Source organism: Elaeis guineensis, chromosome 14, assembly GCF_000442705.2.
Source record: "Elaeis guineensis isolate ETL-2024a chromosome 14, EG11, whole genome shotgun sequence".
Classification (NCBI taxonomy): domain Eukaryota; kingdom Viridiplantae; phylum Streptophyta; class Magnoliopsida; order Arecales; family Arecaceae; genus Elaeis; species Elaeis guineensis.
The window spans coordinates 21,572,918-21,592,113 of NC_026006.2; the positions used below are offsets into that span (position 1 = coordinate 21,572,918).

The window sequence follows — 19,196 nt, forward strand, 5'->3', positions numbered from 1 at the left end:
TTATATGCCAAGATGTCTCTAGCTAAGCAACAGATTTTCAATGCAATGGTCAGAAAAAAGTTACATCATACTTGACCATTATTGGGACAGCCGGATGAGCTAAGGACTTGCATCTGGTAGGTAAAATTTGTTTGAACCCAAACCCTCAATTAGTATTTGTTGAATAATTGTATTCAACTTTTATGTAGTCATCATCTTATATTGATGAATTTTGGCAAGGTTTATTGACAAAAACAATATCTTAGGATTGCTGAAAACATGACATGTTACATTTTATGACACATTTGCTCAATGCTGAACAATTTTAAAACATGCTTCCAAGGACAAAATAGACATTTTGAAAAGTAGATAAAGCTACTGTTTCCGCTTTAACTTGGAAGAATTAGTCCACCTTACATGGTGGAGTAATTTATTTTAGAGTAAAGGGGTTTAGGAGTAACTTAACCTATTTTATTCTAGTTAAGTTATTCCACAACCAAACATAGTTTAAAAGAAAGGAAATGAATAAAAGGTATAATAATGCAGAATTTGTATACAAGAAAATATTTTCATAGAAATAGAATAAGTAAAATGATTTCAAAAAAATTTCAATGACAATTTTCTTGAGATTAATGAATATATAAAGTAATTACAAGTTTACACGTAAAGAAAACCATAAAGAGGAAAGAGACTCATGCCTTTAACATGCTTGCCAAATCTCCATATGTCTGCTCAAATTGAGAGAATCGTTTCCAAACCTGGATGTAAAGACTCAATATGAGAAAACAACTAAAGGAAAATAAAGGAATTCCAACCTTAAGTTCTCAAATAGTACTAGGAAGTTATACAATGACGCAAATATAAGATCAATATATTAGATCAAAGGAAAGAAAGATAGGATATAGATCTAGCAAATCATATAAAACAAATATTGGATCAGATCAACTGAAAAATAAAACACTATTATATGGAGAACATACATTATTTAATTTAGGATGATCTTAAACTGATGCATATAACTTTTGATGACACTAATACAATTTCTTCATTTTTCAATCAAGCAAAAGGTGTCCTGTCAACAAACTTGAGCACAGTTTTTTACAAAATGGTAGTTTTAAGTTCCTCAAGGATAGTTTAAGGAATGCTAATTTAATTTGGATTTCTAATAATACTTCAAAGATCTTTTTCAACTTCCATCAAAATGTGACTTCAGATGGTCATTATTCCTTGTTGATGCCTGAACATACAAAAACATGTGAGCATGCAGGCATGCTTGCACTAACCTGCCCACCCACACAGCCTGCATGCACAGACATGCACTAGCACAGACATGACACGCAAGAATATACATGCTCTGTAACTATACCACCCCCAAAGGGATAGCCAGAAGGTACTATTTAGACTAATTGATCCTATATAAATATTCAAGATATTTACCCAGCACCCAACCGATGTGGGACTAAACATGAGCCCGCATGGGTCCTCGCACACTTCTTGCATTTAAGTCCCAATGTCCTCATCAAGCTAAGGGTCCAATCTCATACAATGATAAACACCATGATCGGCTTGTTGTTAGCCCTAGAAAGGCTCGTGCTACAATGTCCCTTAGTCACACAAAGGCCATGGGTTGGATCTGCTTCTATACCATTTTGTAATCACCCAGGGCTCACCTGAAAAAGCTATCCAGCAGTAGCTTTTTGGATTCCTTGGCCCTGTCTAAGTATCCAAAACCTCCCCAATGCATAACCGATGTGGAATTAAACAGACACCCACACGGGTACTCACATATACCCCCTATTTAAACCTGGTATCCTTGCCAGAAAAAGGTCCAATCATCTTCCAGCATATGAACAGGACATCATCCAAAAGGGCTGTCTAAAAAGGTATAGCTTGGGTTTTGCCTTGTATAAATACCCAATATGTACTCAGCATGCACAGAAAAGGTCCAATCATCTTCCCGCATAGGATCAGGACATCGTCCAAAAGGACTGTCTAAATAGGTATAGCTTGGGTTTTGCCTTGTATAAATACCCAATATCTACTCAGCATGTGTATGGGCGCATGCAGGCATGCACAAGCAAGCAACCAAACAAATGTGCTTGCTTACACATGCAAGCACATGTGCGCTCGCACATGCACATGCACACTCGCACATGCACATGCATGCATCCATGCAAGAACATGTGCACCTGTACATGCACATGCATGTCATGCATGCACATGGATGCACATGCATTTACGCACACATGCGTGCATGCATGCACTTGCAAACAGGGCAAGCAAACATATTTCATTTACTAAATATGAATCCTTGACTGCTGATCTACTAGCAGAATGTCACTTGGAATGTACCTTATACAACCACTGTTTGGTGCATTGCCACATGTTGGTGTATTTACTTTCCAAAAGAATAGGCACATAAGGAAGAAAACTAACTTAGATATCGGATCCTTAGTAGGCACCTTTCATTGTCCTTACAAGCAAGGGTCGATACTCAGCCTTAACAAAACATGTATTAAAGGTATATAAATTTTATATCAACTCCATACGACAAAAAAAGGGAACTAAATGCATACATATGTAGATGTATCATCTGGACCTGTATGCATGTGTGCAATGTTGTCAAGATTGCAATTGTATCACAAATCATAGATGGGGTCAAATTGGATCATATCCTAGATTCTTTGCAAACTATTCCTTTTAAACACTAGAAAAGGTTAAACCATTTTGAAAAGCAAGCAGCATGATCAAACTTTTATTTAAGCGAACAATGAATGGACAATTGTTATGTAAGAACATACACTCTCTTTCTAACAATCATAATCTTGCATTTGTCATGATTTAAGAAACAAATTTCATGTCTAATTCTCCAGTACAATTAAATGAAACCAAGTGCATAGGAAAAAAAAATTAGTTTGAACTAGAAAAGGTAGCGTAGACATAGGCTAACAAAACAAAGAGAATGATAAAGAAATCATTATCATCATTACCATCATTGTTATCAAGTTCCATATGCAGAATCACCTCCTTGCCTATTGCATCATGATAAACAAACAAAAGTTTCATCCTCATAGATTTTTTAAAGCTTATTCAACATCTCAATTTTAAGCTTTTTAGTCTTTACAAACAAACTAATCCTCGTCTTCAGTATAACGAACAAGCAATGTTTTGCAACTCCAAATGCAACAAGATTGTGTTTAGTCACCTCACATTCCCTTTGCATGCAAAAGGATTCGCAGTAGCAAATAATATATCTACCATTCTATTGTGTAGTTGCAAAAATCGTTCATGTTTGGTTGTCTGTAACTGACAACTGCAAATGCATTTGCAAGTATTTCTGTTGAAAATGATGCTAAAATAGGGTGCCAATCCTGCAACCATGTTTGGTTGCATAAATATTTTATGTAATTGTTATAATAATATGATATAACTATGAACATTAATAACTTAATAATTATATATTACAATGCATTTTATGTTATTAAAATCCAATAGGATGTCAAAATTAATATATACTATTAATGGATGATTATGTTGTAACATCTAATCTGAAATATAAAAGTATATAATTCATATATTATGTTTTTAACTATAAACTATAATTAGTACATTACTACTATACTAATAAGTACTCTTAGAATGATTATTACTATTTAAAGCAAGGTTTGCAGTATTGATGCATACAAGTATACCATATCATAAAAGTATCAGGCCAATATACTGTATGAGGGTGTATTGAGTGTTAGCACAACGAACCGACCCTATAATAGGCATACTGACAATATACCAATATCATAGACTATGGGGTCTAGTACCGAGATTGAAACACTGATTTAATCTATCCATCTATGATAAATAATACAACATATAAAAATAATATTTTTACAATGATTACATAATATAATGTATAAATATATTTACATGATTATTATAATGCATTTAATAACAAAACTGATGTACGATTACATGACCACATGTATAATCTATAATATAATATTTACCAATATTTTTGTAACATAATATAATTTCTTATGATATTTCATGATACATTTTTATAATACTGATAATATACAATAATCACATTTACATAATGATATAAAACATAATATGAAAATACTTCTACAATATATTTATATTTTACATTAACATAATATAATGATAATAATTGTAGTGCATCTTATAATATTAGAACATAAAAAATAACCACCATAATATTTTAGTAATTTATCATGATATTAATATATGATATAGTAATATATGAAATATCTATTAAAATATTTAAACATAACATGATATATGTAATATATAATGCTATGTTTAGATATTATAATATAATACAATGCAAACTATGAAATAAAACATAATGTAGTATGATAAGATTAGGGTTTAGATTGATAAGATTAGAGTTTAGAGTGAAAGGAAGAGAGATTGAGAAAGAAAGAAAGAAAGCAAGAAGGCAAGAAAGCAAGAGAGAAAGAGAGAGATGTGAGATTGGGGCTGCTCTTAATTACTTTTCATCGTAATCCCAAACGCTCCTAGTGGTGTAAGCCGGTCTATCATTCCATTACTTCTAGTGGAAAAAAAAACCTATCAATTTTTCGTGTTCTTGCTACTGTTAAACGATCTTCTTCGGATAATTCACGAGTGACACGTTACGGTAGAGCAAGGTTTAGAAAGGGCTACATTGTAGAAGCGAAAGGCAGAAGAAAGTCTTCGTTGCTACCATTTATCCCGGGAAATGGAAACTTGCACTTTTGAAATGGGGACCAAATAAAAGATTACAAAGTATTTATAGGAGTGAGATAGGGTTAATCCCGCGTCTCAGTAAGCTTTGACAAATAAACCCATAATAAAGTCTCAAAATGACATAATTACCCCTCCTAAAGACACGTAATGACTTTATAATAATAAAAAGCAATTAAAAATACATAAAATGGCCAAAAATACTTAAAATAAAGCCAATAAAATGCGTGACGAAGCTGCTGTGCATTATGAATCTCCAAATCAAGGTCTCGGCTTCCTCAAATAGGTCAAAGGAGGTCGGGTCTTATCATCCCCTCCCCCTTTAAAAGCGACCTTGTCCCCAAGGTTGAGATCAGGAAACTGCTGCTGGATCTCAAAAAAGTCCTCCCAAGTAGCATCCTCACGAGGGAAATGCATCCACTAGATCAAAGCTTCCTTCACATGGGTGCTTCCAACTTGCTTCCAGCAAAAAGCAAACATCTTCTCTAGAACCCATGACCATGTACCATCAGGGCCAAAGGCAGATAAGTCCTGTCCCCTTTGAACTCCATCTCCAAGGACCTTCTTGAGCATCGACACAGAGAAAACTGGATGTATATGACAATCTTGGGGCAACGCCAACTGGTAAGCTACAGCTCCAATGCGCTGCTCAACCCAAAACAGGCCATAAAATCTGGGTGATAGCTTACGATTAACCCTTCTAGACGCAGTGGATTTTCTGTATGGATGAAGCCTCAAATAGACCATATCGCCTACTGCAAACTCCCGCTCAGTACGATGCTGATCGGCCTGCTGCTTCATGCGAAACTGAGCGACTGCAAGATTCTGCTTCAAAACCCTCAAAATATCAACCCTCTCAAGTAGCTGCCTATCCACAGCATCGACAGAAGTGCTCAACTCTGAATGTCCCATTAAGGTTGGTGGTGACCTCCCATAAACCGCCTGAAATGGAATCATACCAGCTGCAGAATGAAAATTAGTACTATATGAATACTCAGCCCATGAAAGACATGAGGCCTACTTCTTCGGCCTTTCACTAGCAAAGCACCGAAGATAGGACTCCAAACACCTGTTCAGCACCTCAATCTGGCCATCTGTTTGGGGATGATAAGCAGTACTCATCCTCAATTGTCTTTGAAGACGAAAAAACTCCAGCCAAAAAGTACTAAGAAATATGCTATCACGATCTGATACAATAGCGCAGGGCAATCCATGTAGTCTCGCAATATCTTGCACAAAGACACAAGCGACATCCTTTGCTGTATAAGGGTGTGACATAGGGCAAAAATGTGCATACTTGCTCAGGTGATCCACCACCACAAAAATAGAGTCATAGCCCATAGACTTGGGCAAACCATCAATGAAATCCATAGAAATATCTTTCCAGAACAGATCAGGAATGGGAAGCAGCTATAGAAGACCTGAAGGACAAAGCATCTCACTCTTGTTCCTCTGACATATATCACAAGCAACCACATATCTCCTCACGTCCTGCTTCATACCATACCAGAAAAATGTCACAGATATCCTCTTATAAGTCTTGAGGATACCTGCGTGTCCCCCTATAGGAGTGTCGTGATACTCAGGTAATATAGATTGACGTAGGTCAAGATCACACGGCACTACCGTCCATCCATCATAGAGCAACAAACCACAAACTAAGGAATAAGGCAGCTTACCAGCCGGATTATTTATCAACATAGCAACAATCTCTTGCAACTCAAAATCTCGAGAAAGGGCATCCTGAACTCTCTGCTCAATAGGAGAAATACCAGTAGTAATCATCTGTAACTCAACTGACCTCTGGGATAAGGCATTTGGAGCAGTATTCTCCCTCCCGGCTCGATACAGAGTTTCAAAGTCGAACCCGATGAGCTTAACGAGCCACTTCTACTGGAGCGGAGTAGAAGTCTTTTGTTCTAACATGTGCTTCAAACTCTGGTGATTAGTACGCATAATAAAGTGTCGACCTAGTAAGTAGGGTCGCCACTTCTGAACTGCAAGCACAACCACTATCAACTCCTTATAGGTAGACTTGGCCAGTATAGACAAAGACCAAGCCTTACTAAAATAAGCAACAGGACGGCCATCTTGCATGAGGATTGCTCCCATGCCATCTCCTAAAGCATCAGTCTCAATAATAAAGTCCCTAGTAAAATCCGGCAATACAAGTACTATAGCAGTAGACATAGCAATCTTTAACTTTTGAAAGGCCTCATCAGCTGTCTCACTCCACTGGAAAGCATCCTTCTTAAGCAAAGATGTAAGAGGGCGTGTAGTAGAACCGTAATCACGAACAAATCTTCTGTAATAACCGGTCAAACCCAAAAATCCACATAAGTCGCGAACGGATTTTGGGGTTCGCCACTCTAGCAAGCAAGCCACCGTGCTCGGATCGGCTTCAACTCCATCGACTGAGAAAATGTGGCCCAAATACTCAACTCTCGTTTGACCGAAACTACATTTCTTCTTATTCACAAATAGGCTGGTTCGTCTCAAAATGTCCAACACCTATCTTAAGTGGTCAACATGCTTCTCAAGTGAGGGGCTATAAACAAGAATATCATCAAACAACACTAATACAAAATGACGAAGGGACAAAATACCTCATTCATTAATGCCTGAAATGTGGATGGGGCATTCGTAAAAACCGAAGGGCATAACAAGGAACTCGTAGTGGCCCTCATGAGTGCAGAAGGTGGTCTTAGGAACGTCTTCTATAGCCATGCGAATCTGATGGTAACCGGATTTTAAGTCCAGCTTAGTGAAAAATCGAGCACCATGAAGCTCATCAAGCAACTTATCAATCATTGGGATAGGGAACTTATCCTTCACTGTAATCTGATTAAGAGCCCTATAATCAATGCAAAATCGCCAATGACCCATCCTTTTTCTTCACAAGAAGCACCGGGCTAGAATAGGGACTTGTGCTAGGCTAGATGATACCATCTACTAACATCTCTTGGACTATCCGCTCTATCTCAGCCCTATGCACACATGGATATCGATACGGCCTAACATTCACTAGGCCTCGACCCGAGAGTATAGGAATGCGATGATCGTGTGAGCGATGAGGTAATCCCCCTTTCCAAGAGAAAACATCCCCATAACCATCAAGAACCTCATCAATCTGCTCCGGAACAAGGGAAGTCTCAAGCTTCCTTAACATCCAATACCATCTGGATGTAACAAGTCGCCTTAGAGTGCACAATACGCTCCATGGTTTTTAAGGTAACCATGCGCGTGGGTGCCTGATCGCCATCAATACGACATAACTCACCATCCTACTTAAAAGCGAGATAACCATACATCCAACTGCACGTCATCTCAGGAAAAGTACCCAGCCATTGAACTCCAAGAACCACTTCTGCTCCAACCATATCTAGCACATAAAAGTCAGCACGCACTTTAAGCCCCCGCATAGTCAAACAAACATCCTTGCAAATTTGATCACATTTAATGGGAGACCCTTTAGCAGCTTGTACCATGAACCGAGTAGTGGGCTGTGGATTGAGCTTGGCCATTTGTGCAGCTTTGGCCCTGATGAAGTTGTAAGTCTATCCACTATCAATCAAAATACCCACCATTTTACCGTTGATGGAACCCTTAAGTGTATGATAGATGGTTGATGTTGTGTCCCAATCAAGGCATGCATAGAGATAGGAACAACAGCATCACTCAATTCTGCCCCTCCATCTTCCCCACTTTGTGCTTCATTTTCTTCAATCTCCACGTTTTCATATTCTTCAACAATTTCCAAAATCATATGGCGTGCTTTGCATTTATGCCTCGGGTTCCATATCTCATAACATTTAGAACAAAGTCCCTTGGCCCTACTCAATGAGATTGGTGGTTTTAACATTGTTGGAACCATTATATTTTTTCCCCCGTTTGGAGGTTCATTTAGGGTAAACTTAGGGCAGAAATTTGTATTCGATGGGCCCGAAGTTACCTTTGTAAGTGCCGTCACTTCTATATCAGCATTTATGGCATGAAACTGAGCATCAGAAACCAATTGTGGCCTATGTACAGCCACTTTAGCATGGATTTCGGGCTTCAATCCCTTCATATAAGCTCCCAAATACACATTATCAGCCCAATTTAACACCCTTGAGGCCAACCGATTAAATTCAACATTATAAGTTGCAACATCTGAGAGTTGTTGTATTTCCATTAATTGTGTATCATAACTCACCGCCTCAGGTTTGCAAAACATACCTTTCACTGCATGCAAAAAGGTTCCCCAATCTGGTGGAGGATGCGCACGGGCATAAGTCTATACCCAATCTAGAGCTGGGCCTTCGAAATTGCAAGTTGCTATGAACAATTTGTCTTCCTCTGCCACATCATGAGCCTTGAAATATAAATCAGCTAAGAAAGACCAATTCTCAGGGTCAGATCCTGAAAATTTTGGAAATTCCATCCTGCGCATGTAGGTTTTGTTATGATTCAAGCCTTGATTTCTACGTCCTCGGTGCCGGAATCTCCTTTCTCTGTAAAAGTCCTGATCTTGCCACTCATCATCCATAAAATCATCATCACCAAAGTTCTGCCCATGATGATTGTTGGCCCCAAAGAAAGCTGCCACTATAGCAGCAGTCCCGAAGGGATCATTATTGGCATTTATTTGGCGTTGGGGCACTCGATTATCGTTTTGGGCAGTGTCTGGCAGTCTTGTAGGTCCAGCCAACGGTTGTTCTTGGCCATAGACTTTGAAAACAGGGGTTGTTTGTGTTGGGAATAGTGTCCCAAAGCCAATCGTCAGCCTGTTGACGGTTGTGCTCATTTTTGTATATGTACATGAATTATGAATTAATAAAAATTATTTTGGCATTTTTCATCACAAAATGTTTAATCTTCTAATGAACTCCTATGTTGTGGTGAAGTCCTTAGGACTATTTAGACTCGACAAAGGAGGATTTGTCGTTTAGTCCTTAAATCTGTTCGCGACCAAATGATACGTTGTTACCAAGGACGACAACGTTTATCAAGCATAGGTCGTTGTGTGCCATATAGGTTGGTTGTCCTCTTAACCAATGAGTGTGGAGACACTGGTATAGCATACAGATGAAATGTAAGGGTACATCTGCACTGAACGTGACCGACTCCGGAACTATTTCTGCTGTCAAGATTTGCTCCGATGGAATATGGGTATAAATATCCCTCCGACCTGAGACCACCACGGTGATTTGCAAGTAACTCACTGCACTTAGGCACTGGACTACCTGAATTTTTAATTCAGTGACGGAAGGCTGCTGGGTGTAGTCAAGTACTTGACTTGTCGGTGCATGTGTCAAGATGGGATTGACCACTCCAGTTTAGGAGCTGTGTACAATCGTGTTTCAATTTAGCAAAACCTTGGCCAGGGTAGTCCTTGTGAAGAGTCACAGGACTGTTTGAGTTGAGCACGATTCGGATGATCTGATCAGGGTTGACAGTTTAATCCTGAGTCGTCCTAAACACAGGGGTCAAAAAGATGAATTATACAGTAACCATATTCATGTAGGTTCTGAGTGTTGCGATTGCGACTATTCGACCTATCCGGATGTCGGGTACCATTGCTAGATGGTCACTTCGATTAGTACAGGAATTGGTTCCTGTGCTACCGGCTTAGGTTCGAACCTGCGAGGTCACACACATTAGAGGTTCCTATCTGATCTGATGGCTGATGCAGAATCCTGCATGTTTGGGACTCAGTGATCGAGAATCAGGATTCTCTGATCACGAGTTCCACACATTATGGGTACCGGGGTCAAGAGTCCCACTGGTTGGGACTTTTTGATTAGGGTTACATATCGATGAATTCTGATGTCCGATTACCCATCGGATTTGGACTCAGTATTTATGAGAGGTTTAATTAGTGATTTGATCGCTAATTAACTTAATTTGACTGAGTAATTATTTTTGGATCAAATCCAATTGAATAGGATTCAGTTGGGTTTGACCCGATTAGGTTAAGAGTTTATCTAATCGTCGAGATGGTTTGGTCCCTGATTTGATCAGGGGTTGGGCTTAATCAATTCCTGATTTGATTAGGATTTTATTGAGCCTAATTAAGCCTAATTTAGTTGGATTTAAATTAGTCTAATTGGACCTAACTTATTTGGTTCAATTAGGTTGGTTTAAATAATTAAACCACCTTGACCCAATCTCCATGTGCCACCTCACTTCCATTGCACCCATTTGAATTCATGAGAAGGAACTTCTCATGAATTTTTTCCTCATGCCAAGCCCTCTCCACGCCCCACTTTAATGTGACAAATGAATGGATAAGGATGATTGGTTGGCCATTCAAATTTAAAATAAAGTTTGAATTTGAATGGGCAATCAATCTTTGCGCCTTATCCCTTTTTTTTACGCCCCATTTATTACATGAGAAAAGGTTTCTCATGAAATCACTCCATGCACAATTTAAGCCACGCCTCACGCCTTTAGTGGATAAGGGATGAGTTGGTGTCCATTTGAATTCAAAATTTGATTTGAATTCAAATGTGCAATTACTCATCTTTATCCTTTCTTTTGGATAAGACGTTTGATGTTGTTATAAAAGGAGGAGAAGAGTGGGGCGTGCGAGAAGATTTTTGAAGAAAAATTCTGGGGCGTGAGAAGTCTTGTGCGTGAGAAGGAAGTCCATATCCTTCCAAGAGAAAAAGAAAGAAAAGTGGGTGCAAGATTTCCGATGAGTTCCCTAGAGTTTTAGCCTGGAGTTCGGGAAGTAAGAAAATGAGCTACGAGTGTCGTGAGCCCACAAAATCTCAGGGAGATCTTCAACATCCTCTCAAGCATGTCTGTTGACGATCCGGAGCGTCCGAAAAATCGACAGACATCGATCGAAGGAGTTCGATCAGCATCGGCCGTCAAAAGTGCTCTACAACGAGCTAGCACTTGTGAGGAGTCGATCAGACCGGGAGCTTCGTGTGGACGATCCACAGAGGCCAGACACGCTGTGTGGCTGCGTCGCGACGATCAGACTCTCCCGACAGTGATCAAATTGCGGCGATCTACTACCCGCACAAAGGTATTATGTTCTAAACACATTACAGTAAAGTGTTTACTGTTCGAATTTGAATTTCAAATTTAAATGAATGCATGCTATATATCATATTTAGATCCCAATGTAAGATAAATTCATATTAATTAATTAGATTAATTAATAATTTCTGTTGTAAAATCATGATTTTGAAAAAATTTTAAAATTACCATTTTACCCCTGCACTAAATCTCACTTAAAATGATATCAAAGCGGGTTCTTAGATATGATATATATATTTGGATGCGTAGATTAAATTGTAATCTAAAAGTTTAAATTTGAAATTTGAAATTCAAAATTTGAAATTTGAATTTTGAAAGTTGTTCGAAATTCAAAATTCAAAAATTTAAAATTCAAATTTTGAAATTTAAATTTTGAAATTTGAAATTCGAAATTCAAAATTTAAAAATTTGAAATTCAAAATTTAAAATTTGAAATTTGGTTGAAATTTCAAATTTGAAATTCAAATTTTAAAATTCAAAATTTGAAATTCAAAATTTGAAATTCAAAATTTTGAAATTCAAAATTTGAAATTCAAAAATTTGAAATTCAAAATTTGAAATTCAAAATTTTGAAATTTGAAATTTAAAATTTAAAATTTGTTTGAAATTTGAAATTCAAAATTTAAAATTTGAAATTTGAAATTTAAATTTTGAAATTGATATATTTAGATATACTTGATCCAAGTAGCAAGTAATCGAATTGGGTTGGTTGCCATGGCCGTCCGATCATAGGAGAAAAGCAGAGTTTAAAGGTCCTCTCCTCCCATTCGATGGGGTCTCCTATGGCGGTAGGGGTGCCGCTGTAATTATATCCCATGCAGATGAAGCAGCGAAAGGAATTAATTGTAAAGGTTCAATTATGAAATTTATCATGAATGTGTTAGATTAGATCTAAAGGAATATTCATGATTTATTTTGATTGAGTTATTTTCTATTATGTAATTAGCAATAGGATTGCTATTTATGAAATGTGCTGATCTATTTGTGAAATGAGTCAACATATTTGGTGAACAGAAAATAAAACCTTTCAAATTTGAAAATTATTTTCGAAATGCCAAACCCTGACCCATCAGCCCAAATACTTAATTAAAAGAATTAAGTGTTGTCTAGTAGGTCTAGAATTATGAATTAAGACCTAAGACAATTGCATAAACTTGTGGGTCAATGGGTTAAATGGATTAGGTCAATAATTGAGTTAGACCTAAAGTTAGCTTAAAGAAATGGACTAAATTAAAGTAATTGGTCAAATCTAATCAAAAATTGAATTAGATTAGGTCAAGGATACTCTAGACTCAACTCCAATAGTTGTAGTTGACTGGATCCATGTCTTTAACTAAACCAAGATGGATTTAATTCATGGCTACGCGGTGGAATCCTATTTAATAAGTTAATCAAATTAAAACTAATGAACCGGTTGGTATCTAAGGTAAGTTTGGCATTTTGACCAGTGGTTTTTAAGCGGGAGCTACTCGCAGTGATTCGATCTCTGACGAGTTAATGGCTTGTCCCCACCACTGATCTCACTTACCTGGCCAACCTGGTGAATTAGGTTTTGATTAGATCACTTGGTGATTAGGGCTCACCCATGTCATTAGGTAAATCAGTTTGATTGATTTAGGTGCTCCTAATGCCAGCTTCAATTAAATCCTTTTTAATCTGACTTGGTGAAGTCAGTGGGTGGATTGAAATTGGTTGGATATTTTCTTCTCATCTATCCTTTAATAAAATCCTCAAAAGTTATTAGATCCTTAAAAATGATTAAGTTATATTGATAACTAAGTCATAGCCTTCCATTAAGTGAGTGATAATGAGTCCATTAGTTTAATAATCATTGGAGGCCCAAAGGCCTGGTGCTTATTGACTAATGGAATTATCATTCATAATATGATAATTTGGTTTGAGTCTTTCTGATGGTGATCAGGTTGGCCGGCCAAAGTCGGACCTGATCATTTATTGGTCCGATTCACCAAATCAAATCATGTTAATGGTTGGACCTAACCAGATCTTTTCAGTGGAGGCCAAAGCCTACTGATTAGGTTCTTGGGCAAAATCAATTACTAGAAATTATTTAGAGAAACAACTGGTTATGAACCTACCCATAGATGCACATGGGTTGACCAACCAAAGTTGGGCTCGTGTGTAGTCTGTGTGGATTCTAGTACCCACTAAGGAATTAAAGTAATTCCTCGAATTGGAGGTTGAGGCTACCAGTTCGTAAAAATACTGGAAGAAACTTTAGACTAAAGTCCAAGTCTTTAGTATTTATAATTTATGTACTAATAGAGGTCTGATTTTCCTTTATGCAGCTATGGCCACTACCCTGTCCCTCCGGTCATTATTAGATAATGACAAGCTCATGGGATCTAATTTCGATAGCTGGTATCGAAAATTAAAAATCGTCCTTGAGCATGAGCGGATCCTTTATGTAGTAATGAATCCGGCACCTGAGGAGCCAGCCCCGAACATTAGAGGGACGGTCCGAGACACTTATCAGAAGTGGCTCAACGACTGCACCACCGTTCAGTGCATTATGCTGGCGGCAATGAATGATGAGTTCAGCCGCAGGTTCGAAAATGCCCAACCACAAGAGATGCTTCAAATGTTGAACGACTCCTTTGGCACGCCTGACGACGTTGAAAGGCACAAAACTAGTGCCATTTTCAATGCTCGGATGAGGGATGGAGCCTCAGTCACTGATCATGTATTATACATGATCGAAGTGATTGAGCGCCTAAGTAAATTGGGCTTTCCCCTGCACGAGCAGCTCGGTAAGGATGCGATCCTTAATTCTCTGCCCAAGTCCTACCTTCCCTTCTTTACTCATTTTCGAATGACAAAGCCTGCAGTGAACTACCACGGCTTGTTAGAGTTGCTGCAGAACTTTGAGAAGGACCACCAGCTCCATAAGGAGTCGGTAAATATTGTGGGAGGGTCTTCTTCTGGTCGTCGACCCTTTAAGAAAGGGAAGAAGAACAAGAAGAGAAGAATAAGAAGGTGCAGCTGCATGCTGGGACGTCTGCACAGGGTCAGACCAAGAAGCGCAAGCCCGACCAGAGCCAGGCGGAGTGCTTCTTTTGCAAGAAGCAGGGGCACTGGAAGAGGAACTGTCCTCTATACATTGCTTCCCTGGACCCGAACAGGCCGAAGAAGAAGCAAGGTACTTATATGATAATACCTTGCAACTTTTCCATTTGTGATACTACTGCCTCGGTATTGGATACCGGAAGCCCTTATCATATTTGCAATTCAATGCAGGGTCTGCAGGTCAGTAGGAGATTTGATGAAGGCGAGAGATTCCTGAACGTTGGAGATGGAAGCAAAGTTCCAGTTCTAGCATTAGGAATCATGAACGTTGTAATCAATTCTCGAAATATAATTCTGAATGAATGTCACTATTGTCCAAGCTTTTTATTAAATATTATTTCTGTAGGCCTTTTGGCCATGAACGGTTATCAATTTTTAATAAAAAAAAATATTTGTAATATCATTTTGAATGGTGTTACAATGTTTGTTGGACAACTTAATAATGGAATTTACTTTCTATCACAACCTGTTAATGTGGTTCAAACCTCCAGTAAACGCCCTAGAATAGATAATGTGTCAAAAGTTTACCTTTGGCACTGTAGGCTAGGCCATATCAATAAGAACAGGATAAACAGGTTGGCTCAAGAAGGAATTCTTGAAGTAGGTGATTGTGAATCACTTCCAACATGTGAGTCCTGTCTTCTTGGTAAAATAACCAAATCACCTTTTACTGGAAAAGGTGAGCGAGCCAGTGAACTCTTGTGTTTGGTACATTCTGATGTATGTGGACCCATGAGCTCAAGTGCAAGAGGTGGAAATTTCTACTTCATAACCTTCACAGACGACCTATCGAGGTATGGATATGTCTATTTAATGAAGCATAAATCGGAGTCGTTTGAAATGTTCAAACTATTCCGAAATGAGGTAGAAAAACAAACTGGAAAGTGTATTAAAACTTTTCGATCTGATCGAGGAGGTGAATACCTTTCCAATGATTTTCTGACATATCTTGGGGAGAATGGGATTCTCTCAGTGGACTCCTCTTGGAACACCACAACATAATGGTGTATCTGAAAGGAGGAATCGGACCTTGTTGGATATGGTTCGATCCACGATGGGGTTTGCTGGTCTGCCGATCTCCCTCTGGGGATATACGCTCGAATCGGCTTGTTACCTTCTAAATAGAGTTTCGAGTAAGTCTGTAATCAAAAATGCCATATGAGATATGGATAGGACGTAAGCCAGTACTCTCGCACCTTAGGATTTGGAGGTGTCCGATTTATGTTAAACGTTTAATTACGGACAAGCTTGGACCTAGGTCTGACAAGTGTAATTTTATAGGGTACCCAAAAGAGACCAAAAAGTATTACTTCTACCTAGCTGATGAGCAAAAAGTGTTTGTCAGTCTTAAGGCAATCTTTTTGGAAAAGGAGTTTCTTGGTGAAGGGACTGTTGCCTCTAAGGTCGAACTTGACGAAGTTCGACAGGTGGAAAAATCGACACAAGTTGCTGAACCTGAACTGAATTTGATTAGATCAGATCCGGGGCCCATTGTTCAAACACCCTTAAGGCAATCTCATAGAGTACCACGTCAACCGGACAGATACTATGGTTTCTTGGTCCGGGACGACGATCCTATCGAACTTGATGAAAACGATGAGGATCCGATCACCTACATGGATGCAATGTAGAGACCCGACTCTGAGAAATGGCTAGAGGCCATGAAATCCGAAATGGAGTCCATGAAGATCAACGATGTGTGGACATTGGTTGACCCATCCGAAGGAGTAAAACCCATAGGGTGTAAGTGGGTCTTCAAGAGAAAGAGAGGCGCAGACGGAAAGGTGGAAACCTATAAAGCCCGTCTGGTTGCCAAAGGATATCGTCAACGTTATGGTATAGACTATGACGAGACGTTTCTCCTGTGGCAATGCTCAAATCCATTCGGATTATGCTTGCGATAGCTGCCCATCTGGACTATAAAATCTGGCAGATGGATGTAAAGACAGCTTTCCTAAACGGAGAGCTGGATGAAGAGGTGTATATGATACAACCTGAAGGATTCACATCCACAGATGAGTCTAAGGTGTGCAGGCTACAGAGGTCCATTTATGGACTTAAGCGGGCATTATAGAGTTGGAACATACGTTTTGATAAGACGATCAAGACGTATGGCTTCGTTAAGAACGAAGAAGAGCCATGCATTTATAAGTGGACTAATGATCCAGTAGTAGTATTTCTTGTATTGTATGTGGATGACATTCTCTTAATCGAAAATGATGTCCCTGCATTACAGGGAATAAAGATTTGGCTGTCGTCACAGTTCTCCATGAAGGATCTGGGAGAAGCTTCCTACATCCTAAGGATGAGGATCTATAAGGATAGATCTAAAAGGTTGCTTGATTTATCTCAGTCAACGTACATTGATACTATGCTGAAGAGGTTCAGCATGGAGAATTTCAAGAAAGGCTATCTTCCGATAGGTCATGGAATTTCTCTCTCGAAAAGGGATGGTCCGACAACACCTCAAGAGAGAGAGCGTATGGGTAGGATTCCATATGCTTCGACAGTGGATCTATCATGTACGCCATGACATGTACACGACCAGATGTGCATACTCACTAGGGTAGTGAGTAGATACCAATCTGATCTAGGGGAGAATCACTAAAAGGTTGTTAAAACCATCCTGAAGTATTTAAGAAATACTAAGAACCAGTGGCTTGTTTATGGTGAATCGGACTTGAGACTTATAGGGTTTACAGACTCTAGTTTCCAGTCTGATCACGATGACAGCAAAAGTGTGTCGAGACTTATTTTTACCCTAATGGTAGGGCTATCTGCTGGAAAAGTTCCAAGCAGCACACAGTGGCTGATTCAGTTTGCGAGACGGAGTATGTCGCTGCATCAGATGCTGCCAAAAAAGCAGTGTGACTGAGAAAATTCATCACCGAGCTCAGAGTAGCACCCTCCCTTGTTGGTCCAGTTCTGCTCTACTGTGACAGCTCTGGAGCCATTGCTCAGGCGAATGAACCAAAGGCACACCAGCGGACGAAGCATATTCAGCGCCGCTACCATCTCATCTGGAAAATTGTGGATCGAAGTGACGTCGATCTTCAGAAGATCGACGAGAAGGAGAACCTGGCTGACCCATTCACTAAAGCCATTGCGGTGAAGAAGTTCGACAACTACAAGTCGAAGATGGGTATTAGATACTGCACCGATTGGCTTTAGGCCAAGTGGGAGATTGTTGGGAATAGTTTTCCAAAGCCAATCGTCAGCCTGTTGACGGTTGTGCTCATTTTTGTATATGTACATGAATTATGAATTAATAAAATTATTTTGGCATTTTTCATCACAAAATATTATATCTTCTAATGAACTCCTATGTTGTGGTGAAGTCCTTAGGACTATTTAGACTCGACAAAGGAGAATTTGTTGTTTAGTCCTTAAATCTGTTCGCGATCAAATGATACGTTGTTACCAAGGACGACAACGTTTATCAAGCATAGGTCGTTGTGCCATATAGGTTGGTTGTCCTCTTAACCAATGAGTGTGGAGACACTGATATGGCATACAGGTGAGATGTAAGGATACATCTGCACTGAACGTGACCGACTCCGGAGCTATTTCTGCTGTCAAGATTTGCTCTGATGGAATATGGGTATAAATATCCCTCCGACCTGAGACCGCCACGGTGACTTGCAAGCAACTCACTGCACTTAGGCACTGGACTACCTGAATTTTTAATTCAGTGACGGAAGGCTGCTGGGTGTAATCAAGTACTTGACTTGTCGGTGCGTGTGTCAAGATGGGATTGACCACTCCAGTTTAGGAGCTGTGTACAGTCGTGTTTCAATTTAGCAAAACCTTGGCCAGGATAGTCCTTGTGAGGAGTCACAGGACTGTTTGAGTTGAGCACATTCGGATGATCTAATCAGGTTGACAGTTTAACCCTGAGTCGTCCTAAACACGGATCAAAAGGATGAATTATACAGTAACCATATTCATGTAGGTTCTGAGTGTTGCGATTGCGACTATTCGACCTATCCGGACGTCGGATACCATTGCTAGATGGTCACTTCGATTAATACAGGAATTGGTTTCTGTACTATCGGCTTAGGTTCGAACCTGCGGGGTCACACACATTAGAGGTTTCTATCTGATCTGATGGCTGATATAGAATCCTACATGTTTGGGACTCAATGATCGAGAATCAAAATTCTCTATCACGAGTTCCACACATTATGGGTACCGGGGTCAAGAGTCCCACTGGTTGGGACTTTTCGATCAGGATTAATATCGATGAATTCTGATGCCCGATTGCCATCGGATTTGGACTCAGTATTTATGAGAGGTTTAATTAGTGATTTGATCGCTAATTAACTCAATTTGATTGAGTAATTATTTTTGGATCAAGT

At 39.1% G+C, this 19,196-nt stretch overlaps 1 protein-coding gene across 6 annotated transcripts in view; it reads right to left on the minus strand.

Annotated features, from left to right (window-relative positions):
• Positions 1-19,196, minus strand: part of LOC105034445 (cleavage stimulation factor subunit 77) — a 126,854-nt gene that overhangs the window by 23,254 nt on the left and 84,404 nt on the right. For all 6 annotated transcript variants that reach the window (XM_010909621.4, XM_029261636.2, XM_010909622.2 and 3 more), the window contains exon 17: positions 678-737. In XM_010909621.4, coding sequence (XP_010907923.1) covers positions 678-737 — 60 coding nt within the window. The remainder of the gene's footprint in view (positions 1-677; positions 738-19,196) is intronic.